Source organism: Alternaria infectoria, assembly GCF_024043175.1.
Source record: "Alternaria infectoria strain BMP 0036 chromosome Unknown scaffold_2, whole genome shotgun sequence".
Classification (NCBI taxonomy): Eukaryota; Fungi; Ascomycota; class Dothideomycetes; order Pleosporales; family Pleosporaceae; genus Alternaria; species Alternaria infectoria.
Genome location: NW_026250691.1, coordinates 584,432 through 603,211, shown reverse-complemented (window position 1 = coordinate 603,211; position 18,780 = coordinate 584,432). Strand labels below are relative to the sequence as shown.

The following is an 18,780-nucleotide window of genomic DNA, read 5'->3' as shown; positions in this document are numbered from 1 at the left end:
AGACAGGAAGCAACATGACTTTCACCATCTTCTGGTGCTGCTGGAAGTGCTGGTTAGCTTGTCCGTGCGCTAGCATCTCTTCAGGCTAGCGTCTCCACAGAGTGCGAAATTCGAGCCGCCGCAGAACTTCGAACTTCCTTATCACCACAACCAACTCTCTTCGAGGAAAGTCGACAGATAGAAATCATCAATCATGGTATGTGGAATTTTGTCCCAGCCGCGATCCAAGCTGCCCGTGGCGCAACGAGAATGGCACAGCGCTCAGCAACGCAACCCCGCGCTTTACACTCCCAGAACATCACTGACGTCGCCAACAGTCGGACGGAGAAGACGATACCAAATCCCAAGTCAGCGCGGCCGCCGAGGTCGAGGTCTCTGCCGATGCATCCGGTGGCAAGGGCCAGATGAGCGTCCTTGAGGCTCTCAAGGGTGTCCTCAAGCTCTCCCTCATCCACGACGGACTTGCCCGTGGTCTGCGCGAGGCCTCCAAGGCCCTCGACCGTCGTGAGGCGCACATGTGCGTTCTCAACGAGGCCTGCGAGGAGGAGGCATACAAGAAGCTCGTCGTTGCCCTGTGCTCCGAGCACAAGATTCCCCTCATCAAGGTTCCCGATGGCAAGCAGCTCGGCGAGTGGGCCGGTCTCTGTACGTTTAATCCCGTGGTGGAGTGCTGAAGATTGAAAATCTTCGCGCGCGACACCACCCACTGTCAAGATGGAACACTTGCTAATAACTTCAACAGGCCAGATCGACCGTGAGGGTAACCCCCGCAAGGTTGTCAACTGCTCTTGCGTCGTCGTCAAGGACTGGGGTGAGGAGTCCCAGGAGCGCAGCATCCTCCTCAACTACTTCCAGACCGAGCAGTAAACGTGCCTCACCCGCGAGCACGATGCCCATCAACACACGACTTGTCTCGCACAATCCACCTTCCGCTGCATCGATTCGGTCGCACGTCGGCATGACACGGAGTCTGGGAGGGATGGAAGGGCGGATATAGGGTTCACGATGTGATGGGTTGCATGGATTTAGACAGGTCATCAGGTCATGATACCAAATGAGAAAGGATTGAATGAACGTGAAACCTGCATGAGCTTGCCGAAATGCTACGTGAACGTGTTGCCGTCGATGCGAGATGGTTTGAAGCGGGATGATCATGCAGAGAATGGGTTTCACATCTTGACCGGTGTGAGACTATATCGAGACCATCTTTTAAACAACTTCTTCGTGTGCAGCTACATCTAAAAGTATGAGACTGCCAAACACCCCTCACCACTTTCTCATACCATTTTTGTCACCTTGTTCTTGGCAGAATAACCCAATCATCTATAGACACCTCAGATATCTTTCTCGAATTGGCTCTGACTCTGACCTCGTAAAACCTCCATCACGAACGGGCTCTCCTAACATCGCGCCTTATGTCACTTGAGATGTCATCTCAACATATCAAACAGGGATGAGGAAACATCACAATTCAAAATCCGTTACATCCCAATGATAATTCTATATTCTTGCCAACACTCCCTCACTCTACATGTATATTGCGATCTGTCTGACAATGCTGATCCCTTGCCACATGCTATGCAAACGCTTCAAAAAAAAAAAGGTACAGGAGATACATAGATCTGAATCTCCACACACTAAGCAAACTCAAACAGACGCTGCTTAGACGTCGCGGACGGTACGGCGGGGAATCTCCGTCTCTACCATTTCCAAGCCGCTCAGACTGGGGTACCGCTTGCTGAAGGTGTCGACGTCGAAGTCGTCGCCGCCGTCGCGGGCGATGGGCGGGAGTGGCTTCTCTTTGGTGCCTGGGGTTATTTTCACGGGTGATCCTTGGCCGGAGGCTACTGAGCCGCCGGTCTGCAGATTCTTGGGCTTAGGAGCCCGGGGAGGGGGACCCGAGGGGTTGCGCACGTTGATTGTGGGCGGTGCGGAGGCGGAGGGTGTTGGTGGAGGCATGTTTGGTCGAATCGAAGACGGCTTCGCGTACGAGAGATCTTGAGGTTGTTGTGAAGAGACGCTTATGGGCTTACGAGCAATGGCAGGTGGCTGCCTTGCTCCGCTTTGGTCTTGGGGCCGCATGGGCAGTGGCTTTCCGGTATCGGTGTACTTGCCGTATCCCTCAGCTGTGCGGTTGGAGGCTGCTGGCTTGCTGCTTTCATCGAGCAGGTTCTTGACGCGGTTTTGGATGGACGAAGCTTTGGATGGGCCGCCTTTAGATTTTCCTTGCCCTTGCGAAGCGACGCGTTGCTTATACTCTGCTGCTGCAGCTTCAACACGGCGCTCTTCTTCAGCCAACTGTCTCTTCTCAAGTTCTCTTCGAACTTCTGGTGATAGATCCTGCGTTTCGTCGATCTGGCTGCGGCCGTCGTCACTCAAACCACCAGTAGCTTCGGAGCCGGCAATGGGAGTCAAACCGCCCTTGGAATCGATGAGCTGGTCGGTTGGCGTCATGGGCGGCTGATCGCGTTCGTGCTCAGGCGTCTTCGTGGACTCAAAGCGACGGAAGGCATCACCAAATCTTCCCTTGACGATGTTCGTGATGCTACCGCGTTTTCCGTGTTTGCCTTGTTGGCTACTTCGGGAGCTACTACGGCGGTGTTTGTGACCGTGCTCATCCTGTTCGATGGAGCGGAGGAAATCAACGCTTGACCTGACGTTCTTCTCTTCAGGTTCAGAGTCATCGATTGCGTTTGCAGTGACGCGGCGTTGTAGTGATGGTGCGTCAAAGTTACGACCAGGTGTCATTTCTCGATCACGTAGATAGTCAAGGTTCGACTCTACATGCATGCTAGCCGGGCGTGCATTTGAGTTTGCAGATCTCGACCGATCAATGGCGGAGCCTAGGTCCATGTTGGAGGGACGCTGGCTTTCTAAGGAGGGTCTAGATGAAGCCGGGGATTGAGGGATGCTGAGTTGAGATTTGGATCTCGACTCAAAAGAGGGCCGTGCAGGCAAAGCGAATTCGGGCCTCAATGACGGACTGCTCAAGGGACTCCTCGGGCGAGGTTCTGACGCCTGTTGACTCAAAGCACGGTTGTGGTGCGACGACAGAGGTACCTTCCAGATGGGCCGGTTGTTGACATCGGGGAGTTTCTGCTGGGCTGGAACGGGAGATGCTCGTGGGGATGTCTGTACGCCAGTAGAGACCATGCCGACCCGCTGTGGGATAGGCGACTGTATGCTTGCGTTGTCATTGCGTGGACTGTCTTTGGCTTCGTAGGGCTGCGGTTTTCTTAGAGAGGTGGTCCTGGACACACCTGTGGAGGACACTGCGGTCGAGGGCTTTACCCCGGGTGTTGAGTCGACCTTGGAGAGCGGCGGTGACGCAAAAGCCTCATCTGCAAGCGCATCTGTCACCCGCTTGGTAAGTGCCGGGTCGGAAGTCGTTGGCGCTTCACCAAACTCAAACTTCTGGCCTCGATCATGCAGCAAAGAAAATTCGTCCAGAGATGGGAAGCGCGAGGCCAGCTCATCAGCCGCAGCTCGTCTGACCTGGACGTCCTGCGAGTCTAGTGCAGCGAATGGGTCGGATGTTGTCCCTCTCATAGGCGACGGACTTGGTCTTGCTGCCGCTGGAGGGGGCTGGGCTGGACCTGTGGGCCTGCCTCTTCTCATCGGTGTAATGTCTGGTACTTGCTGTACCTGCACTGTAGGTGCCACTCTTTGCAGACCCACGACAAGAGGCGGCGAAGAGACCTGAGGCTCGGTAGGGGGAAGTTCCTGGTTCCGACGGGCTTCTGACTGTGTTCTGCCAGAGTAGATCTGGCTGGTCTTAGCATGGGGCCGTGAAGCCAATATGTCAAACATACGTCTTTGATAGGAATGGGACGGTGTCGCATCGAACAGACTTCGGCGACCACCTGGTAGATGTTGGGTCTGTGTTGTGGGTTCTCTCGCAGCATCGAGCCTGTTCCTAATCAGCATTCGTCCATGGCCTAGTCTTGCTGCGCATACCTATAAGCTTCTTTATCCTGTCAGAAAACTGGGGGTAGGCTGGGTACTTGAACGTAGCGTTCAGAATAGCCATTTGCCCGACCTCTTCGAAGGGTGTAGTATAGTAGCATAGCTTGTACAAAAGCACACCCAGCGCCCAAATGTCGCTCTTCTCGTCTATTGGCTGCTTGCGGTATACGTCGATCATTTCCGGACTGCGATACTGTAGTGTAGTGTGCCGTTGCACATCGTCCTCGATCAACCTCCCTTCGGCGGCAGTTGTGGCGGCGGGTCTTGGGGGTGCGGTAGATCCGAAATCGCAGAGTTTGTATATCTTGTTGCCTCCCACGGTGGTAATCAGGACGTTTTCGACCTTGAGATCGCGGTGGAGGAGCGGCGGCTTGAGGTAGTGCATGGTAGCAACGCCCTCGACGACGTCTGAGAAGATGTGCAGAATCTCAGGCTCCGTCAATCTATGCTGAAGCCTGGTGTTCATGAAGTCGATCAAGCCGCCTCCTGAGCAAAATTCCATGAGTAGGAAGACTTCATAGCCTCCTGTCTTCAGCTGTGAAGCATGCGAGTCCATGTAGGTGACGATCTTGCTGTGGCCTTTGAGCTTCTTCATGGTCTCGACCTCGGTCCTCATGTTCGCCAGTGCATCTTTGTCCGCACAAGCTACCCGCTTCAAGACGGCAGTCTCGGGGGTTCCATTATCGGACTTGGGCACGCGGACGAGGTAGACGTGCGCGAAACCCCCCTCGGAGAGGTACTTCTCGATGGTGACACGGTGGTTGCCGACCTGGACCTTGGTGCCGGGCGCAAAGGTGCCCGGGGGAGCATTGGAGACGGCGATGGGCGCGGGAGCGCGGTATGCGGCCTGCTGGGCCATGGGATGGGCGGCCGAGGGCGCATAGCGAGCGGTGGACATGTTGGGCGGTGAGGGAGCCTGCTGCGGTGCAGGACAACGACGAGGCTATATTTTGCGCATCGAAAAGACGACAGACAGGGCGGGGGTGGCTCTCGGACGCGAGACGGGGGGACGGGTGGTGAGGTGGAGTGAAGGTGGCATGCCTGGAGATGCTTGTGATCGTACCGTAGGAAACGGACCCTTGCATCCACGAGCGCATGGACGAAGCCACACCAACGTCACAATGTATCTTTAGACCGCGACGCCTCGGGCATGCACGCCGGGCGTGGACGTGTCTATTTACTCTCTCTGCTCCTCAGACGACTATTTCAGTATCGCAGACTCGAGGAAGCTGTAGTCCGGGCATGTAGCGCCAAGCTGGGGCACTTTATTCGGTAGAGTACGTGGTTTCTCTCCCGACGTGTTCATTGGGCACAGCTTGATGTTCGCAGCCAGGTCAACCTACCACCAAGACGTTTCGTGCAACATTACCACTTCTGAACGCATGCGAGCTGGTTGGTTACTTTGGTCAATACATTCGTTCACGGACTGGCTTAGTGTAACATGCTCCAGACGGTAGCAGATGTTGATTACGCTGCGTAGTTTGATATGAGTGTACAGCACGAGGTACAGCAAAGGTAGACTATCAGATATCCAAGCCCCATGATTCCTTCTTCAACGACCTCACAGATCGAATAGTTAATAGAGGGGGCGATGTGAAAAGCCCAAGACAACGGCCCTGTCGATCTTTAGATCTCCAGATGGGTGTACCATGGATGCAACAATTCGAACATGTACCGAGAGATCTAGATGCAGACGTAGACGCAGACGGCAGGTTCCTGACTGACGCGGCCCATGTCATTGCGAAGTTGCTTTTGTTGTAAACCCCGGATGAGGGGTCCTTGTGTTCAAACACGCAAGTGAGCAGGCAGAGTCAAGACGGTCAGTGACGGTGAAGGAGCACCAACTCGATCATGGCAGGCATAGGCGCGGGGTCGCGGCTTCCACAACGGTCGTACAACCTGCAGCCATGGCAACATGGGACTTACTGTACACGACGCGACTTGGACGCGGCTGTGTCATATGACGAAGGCGGGGGAAGAAGACTTAGGCGTGGACGGTGCTAGAGCACATGACGCCGTGGTAGGGTGCAGGTCGGGGGTGAGGGCGGCCGTGACGCCGACAGCAAACATGGCAAAGCGTTGACCCTGCAGTGTAAGCGCGGTGGAGGAGGAACAGAGGGATCGTCGTGTGGGAGAGCACTGAGGCGGACGAGGACGTCGTGTTTGGACGGGCGGCGAGCTGAGTTGCAGGGAAGGACCTTGGCGGGATGCGACGATGGGCAGCGACCCACCCATGACTGCCCAGACGACTTGACCCTTCCCTCTCGACCTCCGCACTGTCGTGTCGTGTGTTGTCGCTTCGCCCGTGCCTATTTAGGAGCGTCAAGATAGTCGCCTCCTCCGCTCTCGTTTCCAGACCGCACTGTTGTTGTTGTTGTATTTGTAGAGTAAGCGGCTGCCCCATACACCCGCCAGCCGCCGCGTATACCAGCACACCGATTGTGCCCTTTAGACGCTGTTCCACGCCCACCGCAATCACGCCTGCCCGTCTATATAAACCGAACCCCCCGCGACTCCTGACACACCCGGTACCATGGCCGAAAACCCACGACTCGCCCGCGTCCGACAAGGCACCACGGCGCGCTCACGACGGCCCCAGAGAGACGCCAGCACCTCGCGCTCCGACTCTTCCGCCTCGACCTCGCCCGAGCGCGGCTACGACGATGAAGACAAGGACTCCATCATGCTGCAGTCCAACGACTCGCTCTCGTCGCTCGCGCCGTCAGTATCGCCCGACTCGGACGAAGAGGCTCGCCGGCGGGCCATCGAAGAGCAGAACCGCATCTCGCCCGTCTCCCGCCTACCCGCCGAGCTCATGATTGCCGTCTTCGCAAAACTCTCCTCGCCCGCCGACCTCAAGAACTGCATGCTCGTGTCCAAGACATGGGCTGGAAACAGCGTCGGCTTGCTCTGGCACCGCCCCTCAACGAACAAATGGTCAAACGTCAAGAGCGTCATAAAGACGGTCCAGACGGTCAACAGCTTCTTCGACTACAGCAGTCTGATCAAGCGTCTGAATCTGTCCGCTCTGGGTGGTGAAGTCAGTGACGGGACGCTGAAACCGCTTTCAAGTTGCAAGCGTGTTGAGCGCTTAACGCTGACCAACTGCTCACGACTGTCCGACTTTAGTCTGGAGGCCATGCTCGAGGAAAACCGCTACATTCTCGCCCTGGATGTCACCAACGTCGAGTCCATCACCGACAAGTCAATGCTCGCTCTGGCCAAACACGCAGTCCGCCTGCAGGGCCTCAACATCACAAACTGCAAGAAAATCACAGACGATTCGCTCGAGGAAGTTGCCAAGAACTGCAGACATCTGAAGCGCCTCAAGCTGAACGGATGCTCGCAACTCAGCGACCGGAGCATCATCGCCTTTGCTAGGAACTGCCGCTACATCCTCGAGATAGATCTTCACGACTGCAAGAACCTCGACGATGCCTCCATCACTACGCTCATCACAGAAGGCCCCAACCTCCGCGAGCTACGATTAGCCCACTGCGTCAAGATCACCGACCAGGCCTTCCTCCGTCTCCCAGCCGAGGCTACCTACGACTGCCTGCGTATCCTAGATCTGACTGGTTGCGAAGAGCTACAAGATTCTGGCGTCCAGAAGATAGTCCACGCAGCTCCGCGACTGCGCAACCTTGTCCTCGCCAAATGTCGCAACATTACCGACAGAGCCGTCATGGCCATTACTCGTCTGGGCAAGAACCTCCACTACATACATCTGGGACATTGCGCCAACATCACAGATGTCGGTGTCGCGCAGCTGGTCAAGCTATGCAACCGCATACGGTACATTGATCTCGCGTGTTGCATTGCTCTCACCGACGCCTCGGTCATGCAGCTCGCCGCTCTACCCAAGCTCAAACGCATTGGCCTGGTCAAGTGTGCCGCCATAACGGACCGCAGCATACTCGCACTCGCCAAACCGAAGCAGATTGGCTCCAGCGGGCCCATCGCACCCAGCGTGCTCGAGAGGGTGCACCTTAGCTACTGTACCAACCTCTCCCTAGCCGTAAGTGCCCCACCCAAGACAAATCCCGTGCCGTTACTGACATGAACAGGGCATCCATGCGCTCCTCAACAACTGCCCCCGCCTGACCCACCTCTCTCTCACTGGCGTCCAAGCTTTCCTTCGCGACGATCTTCTCGCCTTTTGCCGCGAGGCACCCCCCGAATTCAACGATCACCAGCGTGAAGTGTTCTGCGTCTTCAGCGGCGTTGGTGTACAACGTCTGCGCGTCTTCATGAACACTAACGGTGGAGACGACGTTGACAACGAGGACAACGCTTTCGACCTCAACGACGGCACCATGTACCACGAGGAAGAGGATGGTGACAACATGGTCGTGGTCACCGCACAAGCGAACATAATGGCCATTGACGAAGAAGACGACTTCGGCAACGACGACAGTGAGATGGCAGGGCAAGATTAGGAAATTCGCGCATCGCGCGAGCATCGAAGGCGGTCAACTGGACAGCCGTCGAACGGTTTCCTGATACTTTAGTGTCTGCATCGCACATTTTAACTGTTCGCAGTCGCTTTTTCAGCATTTATAGAGGTGTTTGGACATGTCAGTTTTTTTGGCATCATTAGCGGCGCTATAGGATATTATCGTTTCTGTAAGGGTACAGAAACGAACAGTTGGTCTTGACAGGCCGCACCTCGGTGGAGATTATACCCTTTTTGCGTTTCTTTAGCTTTTTCTTGGTACAATAGCGCGTATAGGGAAGACTTTGAGATCTCCAGACCATGAGCATCATGGACAGACGGCCGCACAGCTTCTTAAAACTATATCTGTTTACTCCCCACTACTTTGGTACACTCCGTATCTTGAACTGTGCTACGTTGTTGCTGAAACATGCGAATCCTAAGCGAATATGCAAATACGAATCTTCCCTCACTTCATCAACCCACACATGCACCCACAGTCCGGCACAGGACACATGGCATGTCTAGCAAACCAATCCCTCGCATGATGACCATGAAATCCATGCGTACAATTCATACAAAACACCATCATCCTGCCCTCTTTGTCCTCTCCTTTGAGTGTCTCGTACGCCCCCTGTTTACTCGGATCGGGCGAGCCCAGCCACAACATGCACAGCGCACACCTCGGCATCTGCGCCGCGCAATTCGGACAATGGAGTCCAGGTGTGCTAGCCGCAGATTTCTGTTGCAATGGTGCAGCAGGTTTACCAGCACCGCCACCGAAGGACAACGAAGCCGTTGCACGATGCGTCGTCGTCGCTGTAGACGGCGCGTTATTCATGCCACCCGCCTGATGCGCAGTAGGAAGCAACCTCTTCGTACTACTCCTCGGGTCCTTCCTCAACGCAAGATTCTGCTGGCAGTTCAGACAGCGCAGCGTCAAGCTCGGTTGACTGGGTTTATTCACGCTTCTCCCCTCGCGTGTTACGCTGAGGAGATTGTGTTCTTTGACGTAGCGCGTGCGCTCGAGGAAGGTGCGCCAGATCTGCTGTTGCTCGAGATACATGTCTTTCCAGAGGGTCCAGCGTGGGTCTTGGATGTAGAGGGGGCAGGCGCGGGAGAGGATGAGGACGGCGTTTTGCAGGCCGGTGGTGGGGTGGTGAGAGATGTGTGTTTGGAGGAGGGAGAGGGAGCGCGTGGTTAGGCCTGTGAGGAGGAGGGCGGAGATGTCGCCTTGGGCTGTTGCGGTTGTTGTGGTGGTGGTCAGGAAGGTGGTTAGGGAGGGGTCTGGTAGGTATCTCAGGGCGACGGCTACGCGGTCGGAGAGGGTGAGCTGGGGCATCGAGACTACGCTTGACCAGTCGCCTGTGATGAAGTAGGTGAGGAGTGATTTTAGGTAGGCGTCGCTGGTCATGTCGGCCATCCAGGCGCAGGCTTCTCTTTGCTCGGCTGAGACCCCGGAGGAGGGCGAGGCGCAGGCTATGACGGCTGCAAGGCCAATGTCATCTTGTGGGAGTCTCTTGCTCGTGAGACTGGCTCGGAGGAGGGTTAGTGCGATGTCCTTGTGTCCTTGGAAGACGGCTAGAACGATCGCTTTGTATATCTCGCCTTCATCTATAAGCCGTTGACAGTTTTGCTCTACGCCGGCTCTTTCGAGGGGCCAACCGCAGAGACTGAGACACAGTTGCCTGTTCTCTGGATACTCTGTGCTCACGCCTTCGAAGATGGGGAATTCCATGGCCTCGACTATCTCTTTGACTGCATCGCTGAGCATCTCTTGGCTTGTCTTTGTGTCCGGATCGATGAGTCGCTCGTCGTACATTGTCAGCTCGTTTGCCCATATTGAGCTGACTCCCAGATATTTGAGATCGAGACCGTTGCCCACCATACCGTCCCCTGCGGCATGCGCATCCATGCGGTCGATCAGCGTCCACACGTCGACCAGCCAGGGATCGTTGTGGACTATAGCCTTGTTCTTAGCACAATCGAGGGAATAGCCTTCCTGGACACGTCGTTTGGGTGCTTGGAGGACGGCTAAATAATCAGAGAGAGGAATCTTGAACTCAGGAAACGCAAGGTCGAGAAGGTCCTCGTGCATGTGATGGCTAGGGTGCTCTGTCGACAAAAGAGGTAGGCTTCGTTGGCTGTTGCTGAGGCTCAGTCTATCGATGCTGGCGGAGAGGTTGGGTTTGTGATCATGTTCGATATCGTACTTGTCGCCTAGTGCTCTGTTTTGTACCTGGATTAGATCCTCTGCTACCGTACCATATGGCGAAGTCGGCCTAGCGATGCAGGTGCGATCTTTGTATATCTCCTCCAGCGCGCTTACGTTGATACGAGGTGGTATTGGTGGTACTCTGAGAACTTCGACTTCTCGATTTGAATGTAGGGCTAACGCACACTGTCCACCGAGCGGGTTTCCAGTAGTCATAAAGTCGTATGCCACGACGCGCTCTTTTTCGTCTTGCCGATGCTGTTTGTCGTGTGAGGCATAGCGTAGATGATGTGTGGCTTTGGTGTAATATGGAGACGCCCATGCTCGAGCGAAAGGTGTATCCGCTGTCTCGGAAGGTTGATGAGAGTGCTGTGCTAATTCGATGATTTTGAATTCTCCAGTATTTGCAAGTACTCCGAATGTTCCTCGCTTGGTACCAGAGTACCGAAGACTCCATATAGAAGCCGACTGTGAGTTGTCTACGACTGGCTTGAACTCCAGGACGGCGCCTCCACTCGCATTATCGTTGGACGCTACTCGCTGTTTCACGAAGCGCGTGTCCCAAACAGTCACAGTCGGATCTCCTGCCGTCCCCGCTGATAGAAAGTAGTTTTCGTCCAACGGGTCTATGGAAATGTTGTGCACCTGGCGTGTTTGGAACTGCGCAATGCCCGCCGTGCTAGAGTCTATAAAGAATGAGCAGGGATATTCACTTCTCTATGTGTGACCCACCTCTGAGATCGTAAATGCGCACGTATTGCCTCGAGACACCCGCGACGAGCATATCAGGCTGTCCATTAAAGAACTTGATGCTAGAGATGGCTTCTGAGCTCGCCAACTTCTTGTACGGTTCATCCTTGGCTGTGACTCGCGAGTCGTTCATATCGTAGATGTTGAGACAGACATCATTCCTGACTCTATCCAGCCCTGTAGCAAGTAGATTCTTAGCGCTGAAAGCGATGGAGTTGCATTTCCTCTGGTGTCGTATCGAAAACGAGTGGATGTAGTCGTGATCGGGCTTGTCCGGATCCAACGTAACGATGGTAGCCTCTCCAGAGGCAGAACCCACAGCAACTACACTCGGATCCTTCTTGGACCAGTCGAAGGCCGTGTAGTTTGGCAGCTTATCTCGGATGCATATCTGCTTATAGTTGACCTTGCTCTTACTAAACTCTTCGATTTGACACAGACGTAACCTATTACCCGCGACATCGATAATCAAGAAGCGAGGGTTGTCTCGCGTCGAGTGCGGCGACCATCTGATCGCAGCTTCCATCTCACTGGCTGACTATCGCGATCCCGCGATGATGGAAGTTCAAGGTCCGAAAGCAGGATAAGGAAGCCTCATAAATCAGTGGAAATAGTCTGAAGGATCCCGGAGCGAATGATGTCGTGTGCATATTGCAGTACACTCGACTTTGCTAAGTTACCGTGCAAGTGGAAGACATCGGGAGCCTGCAGGTGGGTGAAGGCCAGACGCGTGATCTCACTTGGCGCGCATCGGGCGGTCTAGCAACCTTAATTCTGCCGCCCCACTAAAACTTCCCTTCGTTCGATCCCAAGATTTCCGCAGTCAGCCAACAACTCTCAAATCCCAAATCTCAGCCAGCCACCATGTCGCAAAAGCGCAAGCATGCCGAAGCGACCGAGTCGTCGTCCTCTGCCCCCAAACCATTCAAGAAGCACCGCGCCTTCAAGCCCGGCCAGAGCCATCCCAAGTCGAAGAAGCGGCCGCACGTCTCGAGCGACATCGACAAGAGCACCAGCACCAACGCGCTCAAGAGCCGTATACGAGACCTGAAGCGACTGCTTGCGCACGTCGACAATGTAGGCGACCACAAGATGTCAGCGGGCAATAGGGTCGAGAGAGAGAGAGAGCTCGAAGCCTGTCAGCACGAACTGCAAGAGAAGCTGGAGAGCAGCAGAGAGGCCGACTACAGGAAGAAGATGATTGGAAAGTATCATCACATAAGATTCTTCGGTATGTCATAGATTGCGCATGGCACATGGGAGTCAACACGAAGCGATTGCTAACGCGCCTCAGATCGTCAAAAGGGCACAAGGATACTCAAGAAGCTGAAGAAAGAGCATGAAGCAGAGGGGGACGAGGCGAAGAAACAAGACCTAGCGCGAAAGGTGCACAACGCTCAAGTCGATGTCAACTACGCCATTTACTACCCGCTCATGAAGCCCTACGCCTCTCTATACCCAAAGTCGAAGAAGGACAAGGCCTCAGATTCCGACGAACCAGCGGACGAGGATACCGATGACAAAGCGAATCGCGAAGTCGACGGGCCAAAAGGCGACATGGATATGTGGAAAACTGTGGAGGAGGCCATGGCAGAAGGCACATTGGACGCGCTTAGGAATAGCAAGGAGGGCTTGCCCGCTGCTGTGCCCAAGAAGGAACCGAAAAAGAAGGCACAGCCGCATGTGCAACCAGCAGTCAAGGTCAAAGAGAAGAAGGTGGAAGAGAAGTTGGCGGCAGCCAAGAACCGTCGCGAGAGGAGAGCACTCGGCGTGCAGGCCCAAGAAGAGGCGGAGGAGAGCGACGGTGGTTTCTTCGAGTAGTTTCACGGCACGGAAATCCGTTCATCTGCATCATATACCCGGCGTCCAGTCGCCAATAAGATTGTTCTGCAGCAAAACTCGATTACTACAGAATCTTCACGTACTTCAAGACCCATCCTCCTACAACCCCCTCGTCGCATTCCCACCCCCATAGACCTTAACCGGGTGCGCCTCAGTATTGTAAACCCACTCATTAACCCCATCTTTGCCAACCTGCCACTCAGCCTCACCAGCCTGGATAGCATAACTGTACTTCAACACCTCGGCGAACCAGAAGCTCTCCTGGAAATCCGTAAAATTACCTCCCCCAACCACGTTCACGTCCTCGATAGAACTATACCCACTGCCAACCCTCGTCGTCGCATTAATCGCAACAAAAGCATCCCACGCCCAGTCCTGGTACTTTGAATCCGACGTCGCGCGGTATGCGTAGTAGTAAGATTCTATGACCTCAGGACGGAGTTGGTAACCCGCGTTCTCAATCCAGAAACCAGTTCGGTTGAAGAAAGATGTTTGGTTCGCTGGTACGGCGGAGGTGTTCCAGGAGAAGACTTCAGGTCCGATGCGTGTTGCGGTCTGAATGTACGTCTCGTGGCAACCGTTGACGAGTTCGAGACCGAAATCGATGTAGTCTTGTCGGTCGAGGACTTGGCCGCCTAGGATGAAGTTCCCGCCGTCGAAACAGGCGAGATGCTGGGATTCTAGGTCGAGTGTGGTGTTTTCAAAGGCTGCGAGGAAGGTTATGTCTGGTCGGGGGGCTGGGTGCGAGGCTAGATTCGCAATAGAACTGTCTACGGCTTTGATCCAGCGTTCTTTGAGGAAGCTGTAGCGTGGGTCGTAGATGTACATCTTGATCAGGTACTCGTAGAAGGAGTCGGCGCCACCAACCCAGCCTCCGACTGCGTCGTTGAATTGCCCTGTCGTTACGTTGATTCCCATGCCCAGGAGTCCAGGGAACGGCTCGGCGAAGTCGGGGGATGGGAAGAGAAGGTATTGCTCTGCTTTCTCGGCCAGATCCGCATATGTTTGGTTCCCGGTGAGATCAGCGAGGCGGACCCATTCGAGGATCAGTGTGCCGACAGTTGCGAGTCCGTTCTCTTGATCGACGTTACTTCGGTTGTTGAAGGTAAGTATGTTCCAGGGTATTCCGGTGGGTGTCTCGAATGCGTAGGAGAGGTTGTTGGCCAGATTGACGGATTGCGTGAGAAGAGCTTCTACATTTGCTGGATCATCTGCGAGGTGTGCCAAAGGACCAGAGAGTAGGTCATAGCCGGACAGCATGCCGCCAAGGTATCGGATCGTGGTCTCGAATAGAGAGACGGGATCCTCAGTATACGCGAAGTTGATGCTGGGGATATATTCTATGATTTCGTTCACGATGTCTTTCTGGCCCATGATGAGTGCTGTGCTGAGCGCGTCTACGGCAGAGGCACCCCATCCGTTCCTGAGACCATGTTAGCAAGACTTACTTGAAACATGGATATTGGGTACGTACCTCGAATTACTTCCGTTGTTGCTCACAGGCCTCAGCTCATCCATCGGAAATGCATACTGGCGGTATCCCTCCCAGCTTATTCTGAAGGTGTCAATCACGGCTTGTGCTCTCTGATCAGGCGACACAGGATCGTATGATGGTGGGGTGGTCTCATATTGTCTCCTCGGTAGGTCTACCGGTGTGTTCGATGGTAGAGCCAACACCAGCGACAAAAAGCCGCTTCCGAGCGTGAGAGACGTGAGATGCATTGCGTTCAAACGTGTGATCTTCCACAGACGCTTGTGGTCCCCAAAGTCTCTTGTATAAATATGTTGAATGTCAGGGATACCGTTCGGGCCGGTTGCTACTCAGTTTAATGAGAGACCAACAAAGTTCAGGTATGGATATCTTCACCGTCTCCGATGAAGATGAACGTTGAAATAAGTGATAGAAGGGTGCGTCTAAGTAATAGAAGCAGATCTGGGAGGTTAAGCACCTGTTCATAGTGGAGAATGACCAAGACCCGTCTATTGGCAATTGCATCACGTTCCCTCCCTACTGCAAGTTGTGCAGCCAGATCCAGGACTTCGGGAATATCGGGACACCATTATAATGTCCCATGTAACGCTGAATAAGGAAGGTAGTAGCTCTATGCGGGCATAAACAGATACCGACAGCAGGCATTGTGAGGCTGGGTACCCGCGATCCCCTCGTGCTAATGCGAACCGAACTTCTTGGGGCGCATGACGAGACAGGGTGACCGCTGTAGTGACCAAAGTGAGTGGCTGGCAAGGTTTATAGTATGCAGGCGCTGGTGCGTGCTATCGTGTCGATCCCAGAATCTATGTTAATCCCTGGTCGTGCATCACCTGCTGCCGTCGTTGCGATATGTGACACAACGATGTTTTCTCGACACAAATCGTTCCTCGATGGGCAGAAGTCCCGCTTTGGAATGGTTGGTGCAGTGGAGAAACAGTTGTACAGAAGAGAGAAGCGACCCAACAGGTCGCGTTCCTGGCAATGGCGGGGGGATCTACCGGAAAAGCGGGCGCGGATGGCTTGAGGCGCTAATCCCGCATCTTATTTCCACCTCTGTCGGGTTATTGCGACAGCTGCAGAAGGCGACTGTGCTCCTTTGTTTCAAACATGAAGATTAGGCGTCTCCCGAAGCAATCTTGCGATCCAGCTCGAGGATACACTAACGCTAAAGAACCCGCTCTACGCTCAGCACTTGATATATGCGCCAAAGATGCGCGCACGAAAGTCTTGCGCTGGATCTAGTCCGTCGTGCATGTCATCATCGCTCGGGTACGTCATTTGCTCTATACTGCTCGCTACTTGAAGATTTTACTACCAAAAGTGTGCTTTGCCATCATGTCGGCTCGGCCCAGTCAACCTGCTCTGTCACTGGAGCACCACCTGCCGAGTAACTGATCTTGAGTCGGAGCTTTAGCCTTGCGGGTGGGGGCTAGGTCTGTTAGCAAATTATACATACAAAACGTATCTGAGAATGACTTACCCCATTGACAGCTGTGACCCTCATTTGCTGGGTCGCGTCTTGGCCTCCCTCCAGTTCACTGGTACTGATAGGTTGCAGCTGCAGCTTTTGGCTCTTTGGTACCGCAGCTTGTAGATTCACACCTGACAGCTGGCCAAAGCTTCCGGTATTGCGGAAACGTGCGAGAAGTTGCACGGCGTTTGCATCACGCTTGAGCTGGAAGGTGATCTGTAGGTCGTTCTTGTTGTATGCTGGATGCGCGGGTGGGCCTGAGGCCACCGACGGTGTTGAAGCTTGTGGTGGTGGCGAGGACATACCACCGAGTCCGCCCAGAAGGTCCATGGAGTTTCCTGACGGCGGCGCGTGAGACTGCGCTGGGGCTGGAGAACTGCTGGCTCCAGAGTTGAAGAGGTCCATGATGTTGGCCACGTTTGATTGTGGCGCCGGGGAGGATGTCTGAGGCGGTGATGAAGACCCGCCCATGATGTCTGCAAGTAAGTCCTGGCTCTGTTGAGTTCCATTGGCCGCCCCATTCATGCTGGTCGACGGGCCTGCATCGCCCATGAGGTCCAGTAGCAAGTCTTCTGTCGCTGCTTGCGCAGGCTTCTTCTTCGCAATCTTCGACTGTCGCTTTTTGGTCGCTTCGCCCAGAACTCGTGACTCTTCGCGGATTTCAGGCGGTGGCATCTTCTCAAGAACGCCCCTCCTAATCTGGTCGTGACCGAACAAGTTTCCGTATTCGGCTGCACGCTGTTGAATCTCAACGTCAAGGTTTGCCGCGTATCGTTGTAATAACCGTCGTAAACGCTCAATCTGAGCAGGATCGCTCAAACGTGTCGTCAATTTCATAGAGGCTGTGACGATGTACTGTTGGACGATGAGACCGGCGTAACTGCTACCGAGGATGGTTTCGAAGAGATCGACGACGTCGCTTTCTTTGACTTCCTTGACAAGCTCTTCCTCTTCGTACTGACCACCTCTTAGCAGTGCATCGCCGTACTCTCCGATGACCCAGGAACCGGCTAGCGTGAGGCCCTCCTGTGTGATGTCTTCCTTCAAGGCCGCATAGAGCTTCTGTACGGAGTAGGTTTGGAGGTCAGGTGTGGTAGCGATCAGTCGTACAAAGGAGGATAGAATCTGCTCTTTGACGTAGTTCCCGGCCTGATGCGTAGATTAGTTACATGCAGCTCACAGGAACATGACTGACTTACGAGTTTCAACACGCGCAGCATGGTATCAACGTGCCACCTCTTGTTTGGTGCGAAGCGGTCTGCTGCGACACCGATCTGGGAGGTCATGACAGGTTTGAACTCGTTGTCAGCAACTTCCAAGAAAGCAAGGAGCTCCCTTATCAGTACTCGCACATTGCTCTCGTTGATCAAGGTAAAGCTGAGGTCAAGCGCTCGCCGTCTAATACTAATATCAGGATCCCGTAGACAATCCAGAATGGTGTTGCGGTGTCTCTGCACGGCGTTTGGTTCGACTGCGACAACCTTGATCAGTGTGTTGAGCGCAACATATCTGATGTTGTTGTCACGGTTTGACAAGAACTTTCCTAGGATGTTGACACCAAGCACGCGAAGTCCAGAATCTGCTTCGATATCGAGGATTGTGAGTACTGCCTCGTACAAGATGGAGTTGCCGACATTTTTCGAGGAGTCCGTATTGGTTGCGACTTGGGCTAGAATGTCGTTGATCTGTTCGCTAACCTGCGCATCGCCACGGGCCAGGACTCGTAGAAGCTGGAGCAGCTTGCATTGTAGGAAAGGGTCTGTGATGCCAGTCACGTCGTGCTCGGGCGCATAACCAGACGAGGAGAGCCCCTTCAATATCTTGACTAGGCTGGGCACCATGGGTCTGAAGATCTCCCTTACGCCGTTCTCGTCGTCCTCGACCTCGTCCGCCTCGCAGAGGTTCTCTACTAGAGTGACGCCACACAGCAAGACGCCGTGGTTTCGGTCTTGCAGTAGCAACTTGGCCTTTTCCAAGAAATGTTCCTGGAGGTCGGGCACTTTCCGACATATCCTCATGGCGCAGATTGCGGCTTTGCGACGTATGTATGGGTTCGCGCTCGATATTATCGTTTCGACTTCCGGGAACAGATCTCGAGCCATTTCGACGGAGGCGATGTTGCCGAGCGTGCAGAGGGCGAGGCCGACGATGTACTGGTTGGGGTGGTTGAGGTCGCTACACATTGTTTAGCATGTGGATCCATATCAGAGAGAGCACTATTGCCTACTTCTTCAGCGAGTTCGTCACCAGAGTCAGGACTTCCTGGTTCTCGTCCAGTAGCAGCATGGTACCCAGATATCCCAAGCGCTTGTCAGCGAAGCGCGGAGAGGCCAGCAGCTTCAAACATTCAATCTGACCAAAGTGTGTCCTCTCGCCCAGAGTGAAGAGATAAAGTAGCTTTGCGACATTGTTCCTCCTCACGTTGGAGTCGTGGCTCTCCTCCCTGAAGCTGGCGCGGATGGCGGCACTCTCTTTCTGCACGACCGCACGCTCGTCGGCAATTGTCTTTGCAGCGCGCACATTGCGAATAAACTGCTTCACTGTATATCCTTAGCACAAGTCCTCAGCTGCTGGGGGTCGCGGTGCTTGGCGTACAGGAAGCCATTGCG

The 18,780-nt window shown here is 54.4% G+C and overlaps 7 protein-coding genes across 7 annotated transcripts; 3 read left to right on the top strand and 4 right to left on the bottom strand.

The window, feature by feature from the left end:
• Nucleotides 1–193: 193 nt before the first annotated feature.
• On the top strand, nt 194–867 carry RPS12 (40S ribosomal protein S12; the record flags this gene model as incomplete). The annotated part of the gene is made up of 3 exons (XM_051493047.1): nt 194–196; nt 318–645; nt 743–867. 3 exons carry the CDS (start codon nt 194–196, stop codon nt 865–867), a joined length of 456 nt encoding a protein of 151 aa, XP_051356278.1.
• A 795-nt stretch (nt 868–1,662) lies between these two features.
• Nucleotides 1,663–4,864, bottom strand: J4E92_001635 (uncharacterized protein; the record flags this gene model as incomplete). Its single annotated transcript, XM_051493046.1, has 3 exons — nt 1,663–3,765; nt 3,813–3,910; nt 3,958–4,864. The coding sequence occupies 3 exons, from the start codon at nt 4,862–4,864 to the stop codon at nt 1,663–1,665; spliced, it is 3,108 nt and encodes a 1,035-aa protein (XP_051356277.1).
• A 1,635-nt stretch (nt 4,865–6,499) lies between these two features.
• J4E92_001634 (uncharacterized protein) lies at nt 6,500–8,405 on the top strand (the record flags this gene model as incomplete). The annotated part of the gene is made up of 2 exons (XM_051493045.1): nt 6,500–7,984; nt 8,034–8,405. The coding sequence occupies 2 exons, from the start codon at nt 6,500–6,502 to the stop codon at nt 8,403–8,405; spliced, it is 1,857 nt and encodes a 618-aa protein (XP_051356276.1).
• Nucleotides 8,406–8,781: 376 nt separating this feature from the next.
• On the bottom strand, nt 8,782–11,892 carry J4E92_001633 (uncharacterized protein; the record flags this gene model as incomplete). The annotated part of the gene is made up of 3 exons (XM_051493044.1): nt 8,782–8,808; nt 8,988–11,302; nt 11,349–11,892. The coding sequence occupies 3 exons, from the start codon at nt 11,890–11,892 to the stop codon at nt 8,782–8,784; spliced, it is 2,886 nt and encodes a 961-aa protein (XP_051356275.1).
• Nucleotides 11,893–12,230: 338 nt separating this feature from the next.
• J4E92_001632 (uncharacterized protein) lies at nt 12,231–13,187 on the top strand (the record flags this gene model as incomplete). The annotated part of the gene is made up of 2 exons (XM_051493043.1): nt 12,231–12,597; nt 12,661–13,187. The coding sequence occupies 2 exons, from the start codon at nt 12,231–12,233 to the stop codon at nt 13,185–13,187; spliced, it is 894 nt and encodes a 297-aa protein (XP_051356274.1).
• Nucleotides 13,188–13,307: 120 nt separating this feature from the next.
• Nucleotides 13,308–14,930, bottom strand: J4E92_001631 (uncharacterized protein; the record flags this gene model as incomplete). Its single annotated transcript, XM_051493042.1, has 2 exons — nt 13,308–14,631; nt 14,683–14,930. 2 exons carry the CDS (start codon nt 14,928–14,930, stop codon nt 13,308–13,310), a joined length of 1,572 nt encoding a protein of 523 aa, XP_051356273.1.
• A 1,103-nt stretch (nt 14,931–16,033) lies between these two features.
• Nucleotides 16,034–18,776, bottom strand: J4E92_001630 (uncharacterized protein; the record flags this gene model as incomplete). Its single annotated transcript, XM_051493041.1, has 5 exons — nt 16,034–16,129; nt 16,181–17,320; nt 17,371–18,346; nt 18,399–18,711; nt 18,767–18,776. 5 exons carry the CDS (start codon nt 18,774–18,776, stop codon nt 16,034–16,036), a joined length of 2,535 nt encoding a protein of 844 aa, XP_051356272.1.
• Nucleotides 18,777–18,780: the final 4 nt, after the last annotated feature.